The 20,238-nt window shown below is 44.2% G+C and overlaps 1 protein-coding gene across 1 annotated transcript; it reads right to left on the bottom strand.

The window, feature by feature from the left end:
- Positions 1-82: 82 nt before the first annotated feature.
- On the bottom strand, positions 83-19,487 carry LOC141192356 (uncharacterized). The gene is made up of 7 exons (XM_073661874.1): positions 19,402-19,487; positions 5,514-5,663; positions 5,205-5,384; positions 4,998-5,121; positions 4,817-4,914; positions 4,539-4,629; positions 83-1,500 (listed from the first exon to the last, which is right to left on the bottom strand). Exons 2-7 carry the CDS (start codon positions 5,589-5,591, stop codon positions 440-442), a joined length of 1,632 nt encoding a protein of 543 aa, XP_073517975.1. The 5' UTR covers positions 5,592-5,663; positions 19,402-19,487; the 3' UTR covers positions 83-439.
- Positions 19,488-20,238: the final 751 nt, after the last annotated feature.

The raw sequence follows: 20,238 nt of genomic DNA, 5'->3' as shown, positions 1-20,238 counted from the left end.
GCAGGGTCATTTGGATGTTTTTGGTTGTCATTAAGATTTAAAGAGAGAAAACACAGTAGTTTGACAATAAATGGCTTCATCCAACCAATAACCATGAGTGGAGAAAAAGTTTTTTGTTATCATTCATATTCTCTCAAACAAGGCCAAGAATGGAAAAATTCTGCTGGGGTATGTAAACTTTTGAGCACAACTGTAAGAGATTTCAAGAATGTGGAAGATCTAGGAACTGCAAGTTATCAGGCAGTAATGGGCAAGCTGAAAGGATATATAGGAGAGACGAATGTATGTGATCCCTATGGTATGTTGCTTTATTATTGTATGTCCAGGTTTCTTGGTTTTGTTAAAAAAAAAACTAATGAAAAAAATCTCAAATGTATTGGATTAAAAAAAAAAGACTAAGAAAAAGTCTTCTCCCCTGTGTGGGTTCTCTGGTGCCTAATCAAATCTGATTTCTGGTTAAAACATTTCCCACATTCTGAACATGAAAAAGGCTTCTCCCCTGTGTGAATTCTCTGGTGGATATTAAGATGTGATTTCTGGTTGAAACATTTTCCACATTCTGAACAGGTAAAAGGCTTCTCTTCTCCCCTGTGTGAATTCTCTGGTGCTTAATCAAATATGATTTATTGTTAAAACATTTCCCACATTCTGAACATGAAAAAGGCTTCTCCCCTGTGTGGGTTCTCTGGTGCTTAATCAAATCTGATTTCTGGTTAAAACATTTACTACATTCTGAACATGAAAAAGGCTTCTCCCCTGTGTGATTTCTCTGGTGGACATTAAGATGTGCTTTCTGGTTGAAACATTTTCCACATTCTGAACAGGTAAAAGGCTTCTCCCCTGTGTGAATTCTCTGGTGATTGACCAAAGCTGATTTCTGGTTGAAACATTTTCCACATTCCGAACAGGTAAAAGGCTTCTCCCCTGTGTGAATTCTCTGGTGCTTAACCAAAGATGATTTATCGTTAAAACATTTCCCACATTCTGAACATGAAAAAGGCTTCTCCCCTGTGTGAGTTCTCTGGTGGATATTAAGATGTGCTTTCTGGTTGAAACATTTTCCACATTTTGAACAGGAAAAAGGCTTCTCCCCTATGTGAAGTCTCTGGTGCTTGACAAAATCTGATTTCTGGTTAAAACATTTCCCAGATTTGGAACAAAAAAATCTATTGTCCGCTGTGTGTATTTTTTGATGTTTAAGAAAATACTTTTCAAGGGTAAAACTATTTCCATTTTCTGAACATGAAAATGACTTTGTTCCTTTATGAGCAGTTTGTTTTGTAATGCTTATTTTTTTATTTTGATTTTCCTTAGTAGTCGGTAATGAATCAGAGGACAGGAGCTGTTTCATAGGATCAGATGACAGATCTTTGCTGTGAAGGAATGATGGTATATCTGGAGTAATGGCATTCACTTCAATTGTATTCTGTGGGATCCCAAGATCATCAGATTTAAAAACTGAAGATGTCAGCTGTTCCTCTGATCTCCTGGTACAGTCATCTGCCAAGAATAAAACAAATTATTATATTTTGAATAAAATATCCCTGAAATTTATATTTTTGAACATTTCTACTTAAAACGTCTGTAGAAATGGCAAGTTATTGACAGAATGACAGTTCACAGTCTAATAGAAAACCTCATAGGATGAACCAGTAGAGCGTGGTGTTCAACTGTTTGTTCATTCTGTCTCCAAAATATGGAATAAGAAGCCATCAAACAATGTTATGTAGGCAAAAATGATACCAATAAAAACTTCTTCTCATCCATAAATCAATCCAGCAATATTCGCTCTCTCAAAGTCAAATCTCCCCCTCGCTTCTGAGCCTTGCAGTGTGCCCAAACCATATTCAGCATCCATGTACTTGGTATTACTATAGTGAGAAGAACCCACTTCATTTACGGTGTGTGTCTCCTGGAGCACAATCTGGACACTATGTGTTGGGTAATAAAATGGCCAATGTGCAATTTTCATTCTCCACCATTCATTGCGTGCTAATTTCCGGAAAGTGCCTGTGAAATCAAAATAATCGCTACGTCTATAGATTAATTCACTGCGGGTTATAATTTCCAAAATGGAGTCACTTTGTTATATTAAAGAAGTTGTCCAGTACTTTTTACAATTGCCCCAATTTCCCCCAATGTTTTTACCCTGTGCCCATAAGTCTTTTTGCAATTACCTTCTGCAGTCCTTCTTGCCTGTGCGCATTGCTATCGCTGGCCGCTCTCAGGCACCACGTGACCCCCGATAGCGTCACTCACAGGCTACATGGTAAATACATTGGGAGACATTGGGCAATTGTAAAAAGTACTAGAAAACTTCTTTAAGGCTTCTGTAAATAGTGTGTCCAATCTCCCCTGGGATCTGCTCCCCCGACGTCTGCTTCTGTCACCAGGCGCCGCCTTAATCATTCTGCAGGCGGCGCTGGTGATGGAGGAGACGTTGGAACCAGAAGCTCTGGGCGGCGCAGGCTGTGTCCAAACACTAAGATTAGGGTTCCTGGGACCTGTAGTACCATCCAGTCTGGCAGTATGGGTGCGTGTGCTGTCCAGCTGGAGTAATCTGCTCCCTGCTTCATCCAATCAGAAAGCACCACACCCTACTAAAGCTGGAAGCATATTGCCGGAAGCTGCCAGATACAGCCTTGTTCTCCTCTGGATCAGTCCTCTGTGCTCAGCTCCCGGCTTGTGTATTTGTTTCCTGTTGTGACCGTTTACTGACTACTCTTCTGATTTAGTATTTTCTCGGTCCTCCTGGTTATGACCCGGCTACCAGACTATTCGTCTTGGGGTTAAAGGGTGATGAGCAAGGCAATCCCTGGGATCAGGAAAATGGAGTAGATAGCACCAAGCCTGTTCGTGGTAGCCATCTTTTGAGCTGCCAGGTGACCATGAACAGTGTCCCCAATACATTGTGTCTGCAAACTATTCCAGCAAGATCTGCATTCAAATAGCTAAATGTCGCTCCTTCCCTTCTTAACCTGCCATGTGCGCAGACAGTAGTGTACAACCTTATATAGGGGATTGTTGGATTCAAGAGAAGTTGGTAAATAATTTGTAAGATCCATTTGTTTCCTATTATCCTTTGTGAAGAATTACAAAGTTATCACCACATAAAGTGACACACGTCAGATTTGAAAATGGGCCCTGATAGGAACACAAAACTGGCTGCAGGAAGGGGTTAAATCAGAGTATTTTGGGAACTAACTACTGTAGTCAAAAACTGTGAGTATAGACTATAACATCTACTGAAATTATCAAACTCAACAGTCTCCATCAGTAATAAATGAGTAACTAGTGGTGAAACCTCTCTGGGGTAATTGGAGTATGGGGCTCTTGGCAATCTAAACTATCGTAAGGGACAATATTTTCTGTCAGATGAGTGTCAAGAAGAAATATTAGACGTTCAAAGAGAACTTTTTATAATAGTGCAGGGATGAGATGTCTTAAATTTAGATCTCAGGCATTGGGAAGAGGTAATGGAGACCTTCTTTTAAAGACTACCAGGGAGTTACAGAGTCAAATAAGTGAGTCAGGCCGATCCCACCAAAATCAAACAAAGTGAACCTGTAAAAAAAGACAGAATAAAAGATATGTTACATCCCCAACAACAACGTATATATAAGGGAGAGCTCCAACACTAAACCGGAGTCACACTCATTTATGGTGGAGCATTGGAGCTACTATGAGTCCTGACCAGGAGAGTAGAGAAAGTATTAGCGCCCCCATTTCAGGAGAGATTGTGCAGTAATCGGAATTCCTTAGGATTGAAAACATAATGGAATTTATGACATGGAGTGAATCCATGAAACCAGGGCTCGAGCCAACACATCTCCTGCAGGAGTGAATAAATGTATATTACAGCCATCAGCCACGCACAGCTTAGAGATATATCATGGCACAGGTGTAATGTTTTCTGTATAGTTTATCACAATCCTGTTTGAAGTTAGTTGGTTTAAAAAGAAATTGAAAACTCAGGATAAAGGGAAACTCTGTTGTTATTGTACAGAAATTCACACTTGGTCCTCACTGCACATTTAATATTGTCGATCATAAAAGTGAAGTTTGGCCACAAAGACTGGACCTGGTCTTGTAGGGACCATATGAGCACATTCAGCAGCACAGAAGGGAGAGAAGGTAGATTCATCCAATAAGATATTAGGGATCTAGGAAGCCAACAGCATCATTACCCTTCGCTTTCTCTTACAGGTCCATCATAATTTTGATTTTCTCACTTGTCAGCACATTCTATGTACGCTGTCATTTGGCTTTACAGTTTACAGATCTGGGCAGGTAATGGTCAGCGTCTACTAATCCCAGGGGGTAGGTGGATCCTCCAGGTTGTAGGTTCTACAGAAAAGATCTTTTACAATTACACAAAGTAATGTGAACATTTTCGGATGGAGGAAAATATTGTGGTCTAGCGGTAAAATGGTGATCACACGATTGTGATACAGCTGGACTACACCAGCGATAAAGCAGCCACAGCTGGTGACTGAGAAGAATCTGTGACTTGTCAGCATTTAGTGGTCGCTACTCACCTGGGTAGTCATATGTAGGAATCTCCTCTTTACACCGCTCATCACCCCTCACATATGTCTCTGTAGTATTAATATGGGTGAGATCTTCACCCTGAAACAAATATTGTAAACATGGAAAAGTCACATCTATGATCAGCTCTAATCCTGCCATCTCCACCGTTCTCATTACACAAGTATAAAACATATAACACTGGTGGATAAAACAAGACTGAGCACAAGACCTTCACAGCCGTCTACACATCATAGGGGAGATCTCATGACACCTTCTCTCCATCTACCTGATGATCCTGAGGAACACTGGGATCTTCTTGTTTACAGTCCTGTGGAAGAAGAGGACGGGGACATCTCTCTGGTGTTGTCCTCTTACTGGATTGATCTGGAGGAAACACATACAGAGATTGAATTCATTCTTTACATACAGATAATTATAGGCCGTGTGTATTTAGTCCTGTCTATTACCTGGTGATGTGAGGGGCTGAGGAACCTCCATCATGACGTCCTTGTACAGATCTTTGTGTCCTTCTAAATACTTCCACTCCTCCATGGAGAAATAGACGGCGACATCCTGACACCTTATAGGAACCTGACACATACAATGATACAGTCAACCCCCCGATCCCTCCATAGCGTTACTGTATAATGTCCCAGCATTTCCAGCAGTGTCACCTCTCCAGTCAGCAGCTCAATCATCTTGTAGGCGAGTTCTAGGATCTTCTGGTCATTGATGTCCTCATGTATCAGGGGGTGAGGTGGAGGCCCCATGATTGGGCTCTGGGTTCTTTCCCATCCCTCAGACACAGGGTCCTGACAGCGCTCACTAGAGGTCTTCTTCACTACTGTGTAATCCTGGTTATGGAGAGACACATTAATAAATCTCCCTCCAGACATTTCCAGAGTCCTCACCTCTCCAGTTCTGTCCATCTGTTATTCCCATAGATAAGAATGATGTAATGTGACGTCATCAGAATCTCTCACCTCTCCAGTAATCCAGAAGAGGATCTCTAGGGTGAGGTGTAATATCCTCTCCACCATTTTGTCTCTGTCCATATCCATCTTTGATGGGTAATTCAGGAAAATTCTCTTATATAGAAGATCTTCACTGAGAGGATCCGATATTGTAGAGACCTGAATGAGAAGAAGATGAGCCGACATAACATCATAAAGAATTCTGTGTATCAATACAATTACTGGAGACAATAAGGGAAATATATCAGGAGATATAATGTGTAGATGTTGTATTCTCTAGTCTTTTATGGACTGGAACATAAGTTGAATTGATGACTTAGACATCTCCTCCATACTTCCAATCACTGGCTAAGTTGGCCACTGCTTCAATAAGAATCACCCAGAAACCCAAGCAGCAATGGTATTTTTATTATTTTTACAACATTCTGCTTTTGTCCCTGACGTACTAATAAAACCTATATATTTTAGGCCACAGACAACAAGCAGTTTCTTCCTCGTCTCGGCAGCTGAATACATTTCTTATAGACTCATCTTCCATAATGCTAATTCTCGTCATATACATTACACGTGACATGAGAAATAACAACTTCATGATGATGACGACATCTACATCTTCTAATGCGGCTCTAGAAACAAATTTGGCCACAGTCCGTCGCTGACCTCATCATCACCGACTGTCTATATGAATGTTTCCCGTCTTTCCCAGGTTGTGATCTTTTATCACGTTAGATCTCATTTATAAGAGCTTGTTTGTAAGAACACAGACAGGAGTTATTTGATGCTAATGTCTCCTTGTACAGTGTTTTTTTTCCTGGATATTATGTTTCTAAAAGCATTTTCCTGTAGGCTTCCATATATTACATGAAAAACACCAAAAAAAGAAAACCAAGTGTTAATACATAAAATAAAATTTGGGGATGGCGGCACTGTGGGAACATTATACTGTATGTGAGGGGGGGGTGGTATTGTGGGATCATTATATTGTATGTGGGGGGATGGCGGGACTATGACAACATTATACTGTATGTGGGAAGATTGCGGAACTGTGGGAACATTATACTGTATGTGGGAAGATGGTGGTATTGTGGGAACATTATACTGTATGTGGGTAGATGGCGGTACTGTGGGAACATTATACGGTGTGGGAAAATAGAGGTACTATGAGAGCATTATATTGAGAGGCTTAATGACGGCAGTCGCTCCTGTGACCGGGCCCAGCCACCACCAACCCCTGCTGCAGCTGGATGTGTGTTCTCGGACTGACATTCAGCTTAGTGCCACAATACACGCTGCCGACCAATCAGAGGCCAGCAGCTGACATCAGCATGTACGTCATTAGGGGGCGCATGGAAGTGACATCATGCTCTCCTGTCGCTTCCAGCTGAAGTCAGCGGCAGCTCCAGAAAAAGACACCGTGCGGTGAGGGAGAGGAGAGAAGGCGAGTATAATGTTTTTGGTTTTTTTAAATCAGCGAGTACACGGTGCCCTTGGCCATAATACTACATGTACGGACTATGGGCTGTGCATTATACTACATGTACAGACTATGGGCTGTGCATTATACTACATGTACGGACTATGGGCTGTGCATTATACTACATGTACAGAATATGGGCTGTGTATTATACTACATGTACGGACTATGGGCTGTGCATTATACTACATGTACGGACTATGGGCTGTGTATTATACTACATGTACGGACTATGGGCTGTGCATTATACTACATGTACAGAATATGGGCTGTGTATTATACTACATGTACGGACTATGGGCTGTGCATTATACTACATGTACAGAATATGGGCTGTGTATTATACTACATGTACGGACTATGGGCTGTGCATTATACTACATGTACAGACTATGGGCTGTGCATTATACTACATGTACGGACTATGGGCTGTGCATTATACTACATGTACGGACTATGGGCTGTGCATTATACTACATGTACGGACTGTGGGCTGTGCATTATACTACATGTACGGACTATGGGCTGTGCATTATACTACATGTACAGAATATGGGCTGTGTATTATACTACATGTGTGGACTATGGGCTGCACATTATACTACATGTTTGGACTATGGGCTGTGCATTATACTACATGGATGATTGTGGGCTGTGCATTATACTACATGGATGACTGTGGTCTGTGCATTATACTACATGTAAGAGTATGGGCTGTGCATTATACTACATGTAAGACTATGGGCTGTGCATTATACTACATGTACGGACTATGGGCTGTGCATTACACTACATGTACGGACTATGGGCTGTGCATTATACTACATGTACGGACTATGGGCTGTGCATTATACTACATGTACGGACTATGGGCTGTGCATTACACTACATGTACGGACTATGGGCTGTGCATTACACTACATGTACGGACTATGGGCTGTGCATTACACTACATGTACGGACTATGGGCTGTGCATTACACTACATGTACGGACTATGGGCTGTGCATTACACTACATGTACGGACTATGGGCTGTGCATTACACTACATGTACGGACTATGGGCTGTGCATTACACTACATGTACGGACTATGGGCTGTGCATTACACTACATGTACGGACTATGGGCTGTGCATTACACTACATGTACGGACTATGGGCTGTGCATTACACTACATGTACGGACTATGGGCTGTGCATTACACTACATGTACGGACTATGGGCTGTGCATTATACTACATGTACGGACTATGGGCTGTGCATTACACTACATGTACGGACTATGGGCTGTGCATTATACTACATGTACGGACTATGGGCTGTGCATTATACTACATGTACGGACTATGGGCTGTGCATTATACTATATGTATGGACTATGGGCTGTGCATTATACTACATGTATGGACTATGGGCTGTGCATTATACTACATGTATGGACTATGGGCTGTGCATTATACTACATGTACGGACTATGGGCTGTGCATTACACTACATGTACGGACTATGGGCTGTGCATTACACTACATGTATGGACTATGGGCTGTGCATTATACTACATGTATGGACTATGGGCTGTGCATTATACTACATGTACGGACTATGGGCTGTGCATTACACTACATGTATGGACTATGGGCTGTGCATTATACTATATGTATGGACTATGGGCTGTGCAATACACTACATGTACGGGCTATGGTCTGTGCATTATACTACATGAATGACTGTGGGCTGCGCATTATACTACATGGATGGACTATGGGCTGTGCAATACACTACATGTACGGGCTATGGGCTGTGCATTATACTACATGTATGGACTATGGGCTGTGCATTATACTACATGGATGACTGTGGGCTGTGCATTATACTACATGTAAGAGGATGGGCTGTGCATTATACTACATGGATGACTGTGGGCTGTGCATTATACTGTATGGATGACTGTGGGCTGTGCATTATACTACATGTATGGACTATGGGCTGTGCATTATACTACATGTATGGACTATGGGCTGTGCAATACACTACATGTACGGGCTATGGGCTGTGCATTATACTACATGTAAGAGGATGGGCTGTGCATTATACTACATGTACGGGCTATGGGCTGTGCATTATACTACATGGATGACTGTGGGCTATACATTATACTACATGTACGGGCTATGGGCTGTGCATTATACTACATGTAAGAGGATGGGCTGTGCATTATACTACATGGATGACTGTGGGCTGTGCATTATACTGTATGGATGACTGTGGGCTGTGCATTATACTACATGTATGGACTATGGGCTGTGCATTATACTACATGTACGGACTATGGGCTGTGCAATACACTACATGTACGGGCTATGGGCTGTGCATTATACTACATGTATGACTATGGGCTGTGCAATATACTACATGTAAGAGGATGGGCTGTGCAATACACTACATGTACGGGCTATGGGCTGTGCATTATACTACATGTATGGACTATGGGCTGTGCATTATACTACATGTATGGACTATGGGCTGTGCAATACACTACATGTATGGGCTATGGGCTGTGCATTATACTACATGTAAGAGGATGGGCTGTGCATTATACTACATGTACGGGCTATGGGCTGTGCATTATACTACATGTACAGACTATGGGCTGTGCATTATACTACATGTACGGGCTATGGGCTGTGCATTATACTACATGTATGACTATGGTCTGTGCATTATACTACATGTAAGAGTGTGGGCTGTGCATTATACTACATGTATGGACTATGGGCTGTGCAATACACTACATGTACGGGCTATGGGCTGTGCATTATACTACATGTAAGAGGATGGGCTGTGCATTATACTACATGTACGGGCTATGGGCTGTGCATTATACTACATGTAAGAGGATGGGCTGTGCATTATACTACATGTACGGACTATGGGCTGTGCATTATACTACATGTACGGACTATGGGCTGTGCATTATACTATATGGAGGATTATGGGGAGTGCATTATACTTCTGTTATGGGGCCCCATCACTTCTATGTTCGCCCCTGGTGAGTATAATAGTTTATTTTTTTTCTGTACACTAAAGAACAGAGGCAGAATGGGGGACATAAACCAGGTTGGGGCCAAGGGACATACATGTACCGTGGGTACGGAAAGTATTCAGACCCCTTTACATTTTTCACTCTTTGTTACATTGCAGCCATTTGGTAAATTCTAAAAAGTTTTTTTTTTTTTCTCATTAACACCTTTACAACCCAAGGTGGTTTACAGGTTAATGACCAGGCCAATTTTTACAATTCTGACCACTGTCACTTTATGAGGTAATTACTCTGGAACGCTTCAACGGATCCCCCTGATTCGGAGATTGTTTTTCGTGACATATTGTACTTCATGATTGTGGTAAAAAATTTTCGATATCACTTGCGTTTGTCAAAAAAAAATGGAAATTTGGTGAAAATTTTGAAAATTTTCAAATTTGAATTTTTATGCCCTTAAATCAGAGAGATATATCTCACAAAATAGTTAACAAATAACATTTCCCACGTCTACTTTACATCAGCACAGTTTTGGAACCCAATTTTTATTTTTTTTTTTATTAGGGAGCTATAAGGGTTAAAAGTTGACCAGCGATTTCTTATTTTTCAGCAAAATTTACAAAACCATTTTTTTAGGGACCACATCACATTTGAAGTCAATTTGAGGCGTCTTTCTGACAGAAAATATCAAAAAGTGACACCATTCTAAAAACTGCACCCCTCAATGTGCTCAAAACCACATTCAAGAAATGTATTAACCCATCAGGTGCTTCACAGGAATTTTTGGAATGTGGAAGAAAAAAATGAACATTTAACTTTTTTCACAAAAATGTTATTTTAGACCCAATTTTTTTTATTTTCGCAGGAGTAACAGCAAAAAATGGACCTCAAAATTTGTTGTTCAATTTCCCCTGAGCACACCAATACCCAATACGTGGGTAAAAAAACACTGATTGAGTGCACGGCAGGGCTCGGAAGGGAAGGAGCACCATTTGACTTTTTGAACGTAAGATTTGCTTGAATAATTAGCGGACGCCATGTTGTGTTTGGGGAGCCCCTGATGTACCTAAACAGTGAAACCCCCCACAAGTGACACCATTTTGGAAACTAGACCCCTCAGGGAACTTATCTAGCTGTGTGGTGAGCACCCTGAACCCCCAGGTGCTTCACAGAAGTTTAGAACATTGAGCCGTAAAAATAAAATTTTCACATTTTTCCCACAAAAATGTTTCACAGCCCCCAGTTTTGCATTTGCACAAGGGTAAAGGGAGAAATTGCACCATGCAAATTGTTGTGCAATCTCTCCTGAGTAAACCGATACCCCATATGTGGGGGAAAACCACTGCTTAGGCATACGGCAGGGTTCGGAAGGGAAGGAGCACCATTTGACTTTTTGAATGTAAAATTTGCTTGAATAATTAGCGGCTGTGGCCCTGATGTGCCTAAACAGTGGAAAACCCCCACAAGTGACACCATTTTTTAAACTAGACCCCTCAGGGAACTTATCTAGATGTGTGGTGAGCACCCTGAATCCCCAAGCGCTTTACAGAAGTTTATAACATGGAGCCGTGAAAATAAAAAAATCTAACTTTTTCCACAAAAATGATGTTCTAGCCCCAATTTTTTTATTTTCACAAGGGTAAGAGGGGAAAATGGACCCCAAAAACTTTTGTACAATTTCTTGTGAGTACGCCAATACCCCATATGTGGGGAAAATACAGTGTTTGGGCGCACGGCAGAGTTCAGAAGGGAAGGAGCACTGTGTGACCTTTTGAACGCAAAATTGGCTGGAATTGAGAGTGGACGTCATGTCGCGTTTCAAGAGCCCCTGATGTGCCTAAATAGTGGAAACCCCCACAAGTGACCCCATTTTGGAAACTACACCCCTCAAGGAAAAAGTGAACATTTTGAACCCAGAGGTACGACACAGAATTTGATAACATTAGGTCATCATATTGAATAAGTTGTCATTAGTCTTGAGCGCAAGTGCTCACTACTTGAGTTTGCATTGGGTACTCAGGTATGCACCATGTATCGCGCGTGCTCGAGTGACATGCTCGAGTCCCCGCCCGCATGTTTCACGGTTATTAGACACCCAAAAGAATCCATGCAGGGATCGCTCGTGCATGGCAAGCAAACCCCGCAATGTGCATATCCGAGCACCCGATGCAAACTCAAGTAGTGAACACTTGCGCTCAACACTAGTCGCCATATCGTCATCTATTTTTTTTTATGTTTGAAAAAATATCCCAACCTTACCCCCAACCCTAATACAACCCCAACCCTAACCCTAGAGTTTGTTTTTTGCGCCGTTCCTCGTGCGGTATAAGTGATTAGACGACTTTATTCTTTGGGTTGGTGCGATTGCAGCGATACTAGAATCATATCGGGTTTTTATGATTGACAGCTGTCACTCACTAAAAGACTAATTTTTTAGTAAAATCTAGCTTTTGCATCGCCATATTTTGAGAGCTATAATTTTTCCATATTTTGGCCGACAGAGTCATGTGACAGCTTGTTTTTTGCGGGATGAGTTGACGTATTTATTGGTATCATTTTCAGGCACGTGACATTGCTTTCTATTCCGATTTTTTGGGAGGCAGAATAAACAAAAAACAACAATTCAGGAAATGTTTTTTTTTTTTATAAGTTTTTTATGCCGTTCCGCGTGTGGTAAAATTGATAAGGTAGCTTTATTCTTTGGGTCAGTACGTTTACAGCGGTACCACATTTATATAGTTTTTCTATGTTTTGGCGCTTTTACACAATAAAAGCTATTTTATAGAATTTTTTTTTTGCATTGCTTTTTTATTTTTTGGCTGATTGAGCTGTATGGCGGCTTGCTTTTTTGTGGGACAAGATGACGTTTTCAGCGGTAACATTTTTATTTATATTCGTCTTTTTGATCGTGTGTTATTCCATTTTTTGTTTTTGCGGTATGATGATAAAGCATTGGTTTCTGCTTAGTTTTTTTTTTACCGTGTTCACTAAAGGGGTTAACTAGTGGGACAGTTTTATAGGTCAGGTCGTTCCGGACGCAGCGATACCAAATATGTGTACTTTTATTGTTTTGTTGTGTTTTTTTCATAATAATATTTATTGATGGGTACATTATATTTTTATTTTTGGTGGATTATTTTTTTGATTTTTTTTTTTTAAATATTTTTACAATTTTTTTTTTCATTTTTTAACAATTTTTTTTTTACTTTTAGACTTTTTCCCACAATAGGACTTTTTTCACTCTGATCACCTGTATAGCATAGGGATGGAGCACCATCCCTGTGCTATACAGGCTGTCAGTGCTGCAGATGCAGAAGATACTTTGGTCGTGCACTGCATATGACCAAAGTATCCTCCTGCTGTCTGGTGACCCGGATGTTTTTATGACATCGGGTCGTCATGGCAACATCCGGGAAGCCGCGGCAGACAGTGTTGGACGCCGGCAGGAGAGGTGAGTATGGGCGATCACCTCCCCAATCGACTTTGATCGTACATTGCATGGGTTAATGTGCCAGGCACATAGCACCGGGTGTCGGCTGTGACAATCAGCTGACACCCGGCGGCGATCACGCCCGCACAGCCTATGTGCGGGCAAAATCAACAGGGCGCACTAATACGTACCTGGCTCTGAAAGCCCAGGGTGCAGGTGCGTATTAGTACGCCCTGGGCTTTTAAGGGGTTAAAGTACACTCTGCACCCCATCTTGACTAAAAAAAAAACAGAAATGTAGAAACTTTTGCAAATTTATTAAAAAAGAAAAACTGAAATATCACATGGTCATAAGTATTCAGACCCTTTGCTCAGTATTGAGTAGAAGCCCCCTTTTGAGCTAGTACAGCCATGAGTCTTCTTGGGAATGATGCAACAAGTTTTTCACACCTGGATTTGGGGATCCTCTGCCATTCTTCCTTGCAGATCCTCTCCAGTTCCGTCAGGTTGGATGGTGAACGTTGGTGGACAGCCATTTTCAGGTCTCTCCAGAGATGCTCAATTGGGCTTAGGTCAGGGCTCTGGCTGGGCCAGTCAAGAATGGTCACAGAGTTGTTCTGAAGCCACTCATTTGTTATTTTACCTGTGTGCTTAGGGTCATTGTCTTGTTGGAAGTTGAACCTTCAGCCAAGTATGAGGTCCAAAGCACTCTGGAAGAAGTATTCATCCAGAATATGTACTTGGCCGCATTCATGTTTCCTTCAATTGCAAGCAGTCATCCTGTCCCTGCAGCTGAAAAACACCCCCATAGCATGATGCTGCCACCACCATGTTTCACAGTTGGGATTGTATTAGGCAGGTGATGAGCAGTGCCTGGTTTTCGCCACACATACCGCTTAGAACTTTTTGATGATAATTCTATCTTCGTCTCATCAGACCAAAGAATCTTATTTCTCATAGTCTGGGAGTCCTTCATGTGTTTTTGTTCAAACTCTATGCTGGCTTTCATATGTTTTGCACTGCGGAGAGGCCTCCGTCGGGCCACTCTGCCATAAAAGCCCGACTGGTGGAGGGCTGCAGTGATAGTTGACTTTGTGGAACTTTCTTCCATCTCCCTACTGCATCTCTGGAGCTCAGCCAAGTGATCTTGGGGTTCCTCTTTACCTCGCTCACCAAGGTTCTTCTCTCACGATTCCTCAGTTTGGCTGGACAGCCATGTCTAGGAAGACTTCTGGTGGTCCTAAACTTCTTCCATTTAAGGAATATGGATGCCACTGTGCTCTTGGGAACCTTGAGTACTACAGAAATTCTTTTGTAACCTTGGCCAGATCTGTGCCTTGCCACAATTCTGTCTCTGAGCTCCTTGGGTAGTTCCTTTGAGCTCATGATTCTCATCTGGTCTGACATGCACTGTGAGCTGTGAGGTCTTATATAGACAGGTGTGTGCCTTTCCAAATCAAGTCCTATCAGTTTAATTAAACACAGCTCGACTCCAATGAAGGAGTAGAACCATCTCAAGGAGGATCACAAGGAAATTGACAGCATGGGACTAAAATATGAGTGTCTGAGCAAAGGGTCTGAATACTTATGACCATGAGATATTTCAGTTTTTCTTTTTTAATAAATTTGAAAAAATTTCTACATTTGTTTTTTTTCAGTCAAGATGGGGTGCAGAGTGGACTTTAATGAGAAAAAAATGACCTTTTTAGAAGTTACCAAATGGCTGCAATGAAAAAAAGAGTGAAAAATGTAAAGGGGTCTGAATACTTTCCGTACCCACTGTATATATCAGGATGGGTGGTGGTCAAAATCAACAAGCAACAGGTCCCATCATAGTTATGCCTCTGATTATACTGTGTGGGGGGATGGCGGTACTATGGGAACATTACACTGTGTGGGGGCATCATACATCCTGCATAAGGGGCATAATGGGGGCATTACACTGTGTGGGGGCGTCATACATCCTACATAAGGGGCATAATGGGGGAATTACACTGTGTGGGAGCATCATACATCCTGCATAAGGAGCATAATGGGGCATTACACTGTGTGGGGCATCATGCATCCTGCATAAGGAGCATAATGGGGGCATTACACTGTGTGGGGGCATCATACATCCAGCATAAGGGGCATAATGGGGGCATCATACAACCTGCATAAGGGGCAGAATGGGGGCATTACACTGTGTGAGGGCATCATACATCCTGCATAAGGGGCATAATAGGAGCATTACACTGTGTCGGGGCATCATACATCCAGCATAAGGGGCATAATGGGGGCATTACACTGTGGGTGCATCATACATCCTGCATAAGGGGCATAATGGGGGCATTACACTGTGTGAGGGCATCATACATCCAGCATAAGGGGCATAATGGGGGCATCATACATCCTGCATAAGGGGCATTACACTGTGGGGGCATCATACATCCTGCATAAGGGGCATAATGGGGCATTACACTGTGTGGGGGCATCATACATCCTGCATAAGGGGCATAATGGGGGCATTACACTGTGTGAGGGCATCATACATCCTGCATAAGGGGCATAATGGGGGCATTACACTGTGTGAGGGCATCATACATCCTGCATAAGGGGCATAATGGGGGCATTACACTGTGTGAGGGCATCATACATCCTGCATAAGGGGCATAATGGGGGCATTACACTGTGGGGGCATCATACATACTGCATAAGGGGCATTACACTGTGGGGGCATCATACATCCTGCATAAGGGGCATAATGGGGCATTACACTGTGTGGGGGCATCATACTTCCTGTATAAGGGGCATAATGGGGGCATTACACTGTGTGAGGGCATCATACATACTGCATAAGGGGCATAATGGGGGCATTACATTGTGTGGGGGCATCATACATCCTGCATAAGGGGCATAATGGGGGCATTACACTGTGGGGGCATCATACATCCTGCATAAGGGGCATAATGGGGGCATTACACTGTGGGGGCATCATACATCCTGTATAAGGGGCATAATGGGGGCATTACACTGTGTGGGGGGCATCATACATCCTGCATAAGGGGCATAATGGGGGCATTACACTGTGTGGGGGCATCATACATCCTGCATAAGGGGCATAATGGGGGCATTACACTGTGGGGCATCATACATACTGTATAAGGGGCATAATGGGGGCATTACACTGTGTGGGGGCATCATACATCCTGTATAAGGGACATAATGGGGGCATTACACTGTGTGGGGCATCATACATCCTGCATAAGGGGCATAATGGGGGCATTACACTGTGGGGGGCATCATACATACTGCATAAGGGGCATAATGAGGGCATTACACTGTGGGGCATCATACATACTGCATAAGGGGTATTATGGGGGCATTACACTGTGGGGGCATCATACATACTGCATAAGGGGCATAATGGGGGCATTACACTGTGGGGGCATCATACATACTTCATAAGGGGCATAATGGGGGCATTACACTGTGGGGGCATCATACATCCTGTATAAGGGGCATAATGGGGGCATTACACTGTGTGGGGGGCATCATACATCCTGCATAAGGGGCATAATGGGGGCATTACACTGTGTGGGGGCATCATACATCCTGCATAAGGGGCATAATGGGGGCATTACACTGTGGGGGCATCATACATCCTGCATAAGGGGCATTACACTGTGTGGGGGCATCATACATCCTGCATAAGGGGCATAATGGGGGCATTACACTGTGTGAGGGCATCATACATCCTGCATAAGGGGCATAATGGGGGCATTACACTGTGTGAGGGCATCATACATCCTGCATAAGGGGCATAATGGGGGCATTACACTGTGGGGGCATCATACATACTGCATAAGGGGCATAATGGGGGCATTACACTGTGGGGGCATCATACATCCTGCATAAGGGGCATAATGGGGCATTACACTGTGCGGGGGCATCATACTTCCTGCATAAGGGGCATAATGGGGGCATTACACTGTGCGAGGGCATCATACATCCTGCATAAGGGGCATAATGGGGGCATTACACTGTGGGGGCATCATACATCCTGCATAAGGGGCATAATGGGGGCATTACACTGTGTAGGGGCATCATACATCCTGCATAAGGGGCATAATGGTGGCATTACACTGTGGGGCATCATACATACTGTATAAGGGGCATAATGGGGGCATTACACTGTGTGGGAGGCATCATACATACTGTATAAGGGACATAATGGGGGCATTACACTGTGTGGGGGGCATCATACATACTGTATAAGGGGCATAATGGGGGCATTACACTGTGGGGGCATCATACATCCTGTATAAGGGGCATAATGGGGGCATTACACTGTGTGGGGGGCATCATACATCCTGCATAAGGGGCATAATGGGGGCATTACACTGTGCGGGGGCATCATACATCCTGCATAAGGGGCATAATGGTGGCATTACACTGTGGGGCATCATACATACTGTATAAGGGGCATAATGGGGGCATTACACTGTGTGGGAGGCATCATACATACTGTATAAGGGACATAATGGGGGCATTACACTGTGTGGGGGGCATCATACATACTGTATAAGGGGCATAATGGGGCCATTACACTGTGGGGGGCATCATACATACTGTATAAGGGACATAATGGGGGCATTACACTGTGTGGGGCATCATACATCCTGCATAAGGGGCATAATGGGGGCATTACACTGTGGGGGGCATCATACATACTGTATAAGGGGTATAATGGGGGCATTACACTGTGGGGGCATGATACATACTGCATAAGGGGCATAATGGGGGCATTACACTGTGGGGGCATCAAACATCCTTCATAAGGGGCATAATGGGGGCATTACACTGTGGGGGCATCAAACATCCTTCATAAGGGGCATAATGGGGGCATCATACATCCTGTATAAGGGGCATAATGGGGGCATTACACTGTGTGGGGGGCATCATACATCCTGCATAAGGGGCATAATGGGGGCATTACACTGTGTGGGGGCATCATACATCCTGCATAAGGGGCATAATGGGGGCTTTACACTGTGGGGCATCATACATACTGTATAAGGGGCATAATGGGGGCATTACACTGTGTGGGGGGCATCATACATCCTGTATAAGGGACATAATGGGGGCATTACACTGTGTGGGGCATCATACATTCTGCATAAGGGGCATAATGAGGGCATCATACATACTGCATGAGGGGTATAATGGGGCATTACACTGTGGGGGCATCATACATACTGCATAAGGGGCATAATGGGGGCATTACACTGTGGGGGCATCATACATCCTGTATAAGGGGCATAATGGGGGCATTACACTGTGTGGGGGCATCATACATCCTGCATAAGGGGCATAATGGGGGCATCATACATCCTGCATAAGGGGCATTACACTGTGTGGGGGCATCATACATCCTGCATAAGGGGCATAATGGGGCCATTACACTGTGGGGCATCATACATACTGTATAAGGGGCATAATGGGGGCATTACACTGTGTGGGGGGCATCATACATCGTGCATAAGGGACATAATGGGGGCATTACACTGTGTGGGGGCATCATACATCCTGCATAAGGGGCATAATGGGGGCATTACACTGTGGGGGGCATCATACATCCTGCATAAGGGGCATAATGAGGGCATTACACTGTGGGGGCATCATACATACTGCATAAGGGGCATAATGGGGGCATTACACTGTGTGGGGGCATTATACATCCTGCATAAGGGGCATAATGGGGGCATTACACTGTGGGGCAGTAAAGGGGTCCTGTACCATGAGAACAATACGTTTCCCCCCTTCCTGTCTCCATAGTTGGGTCGTATGTATCTATTACAGGAAACAGAACAAAAACCTTATGATTCTTATAAAGGGGCAACACAAGACCCCAAAAGAGTCTCCGTGCTGAAGGGGTTAATGCCCCCTGCGCCCAGTAATGGGGTCTCCACATACCTCCACCTGCAGAGCCGCCTCCACAAATATGGCTGCTCTATGCGCACAGGAGCTGTGATGAGGTCACAGGAGGGGAGGAGTCAGGGGTCACATGATCAGGGGCCTCAGTGGATGCAGGACTCTGCTGTGCTGGTTGTCATGGTGCTGGATGAGCTGAAGTTTATGTGTGGGGTCAGGAGGGGTTTACAGTGTGGATGTAGCAGAGCCGCGTGTGTACGAGGCGTACGGAGCAGAGCCGTGTGTGTACGAGGTGTACGGAGCGGAGCCGCGCGTGTACGAGGTGTACGGAGCAGAGCCGCGTGTGTACGAGGTGTAAGGAGCAGAGCCGTGTGTGTACGAGGTGTACGGAGCGGAGCCGCGCGTGTACGAGGTGTAAGGAGCAGAGCCGTGTGTGTACGAGGTGTGCGGAGCCGTGTGTGTACGAGGTGTACGGAGCAGAGCCGCGTGTGTACGAGGTGTACGGAGCGGAGCCGCGCGTGCGTGTACGAGGTGTACGGAGCAGAGCCGCGTGTGTACGAGGTGTACGGAGCGGAGCCGCGTGTGTACGAGGTGTACGGAGCGGAGCCGCGTGTGTACGAGGTGTACGGAGCGGAGCCGCGTGTGTACGAGGTGTACGGAGCGGAGCCGTGTGTGTACGAGGTGTACGGAGCAGAGCCGCGTGTGTACGAGGTGTACGGAGCAGAGCGGTGTGTGTACGGAGCAGAGCCGCGTGTGTACGAGGTGTACGGAGCGGAGCCGCGTGTGTACGAGGTGTACGGAGCGGAGCCGCGTGTGTACGAGGTGTACGGAGCAGAGCCGCGCGTGTACGAGGTGTACGGAGCGGAGCCGCGTGTGTAC

Source organism: Phyllobates terribilis, unplaced genomic scaffold (genome assembly GCF_046119375.1).
Source record: "Phyllobates terribilis strain yellow unplaced genomic scaffold, ASM4611937v1 Scaffold_60__1_contigs__length_8166268, whole genome shotgun sequence".
NCBI classification, from domain to species: domain Eukaryota; kingdom Metazoa; phylum Chordata; class Amphibia; order Anura; family Dendrobatidae; genus Phyllobates; species Phyllobates terribilis.
The sequence above is the reverse complement of the archived record's forward strand: the minus strand, read 5'-3'. Positions and strand labels throughout refer to the sequence as shown.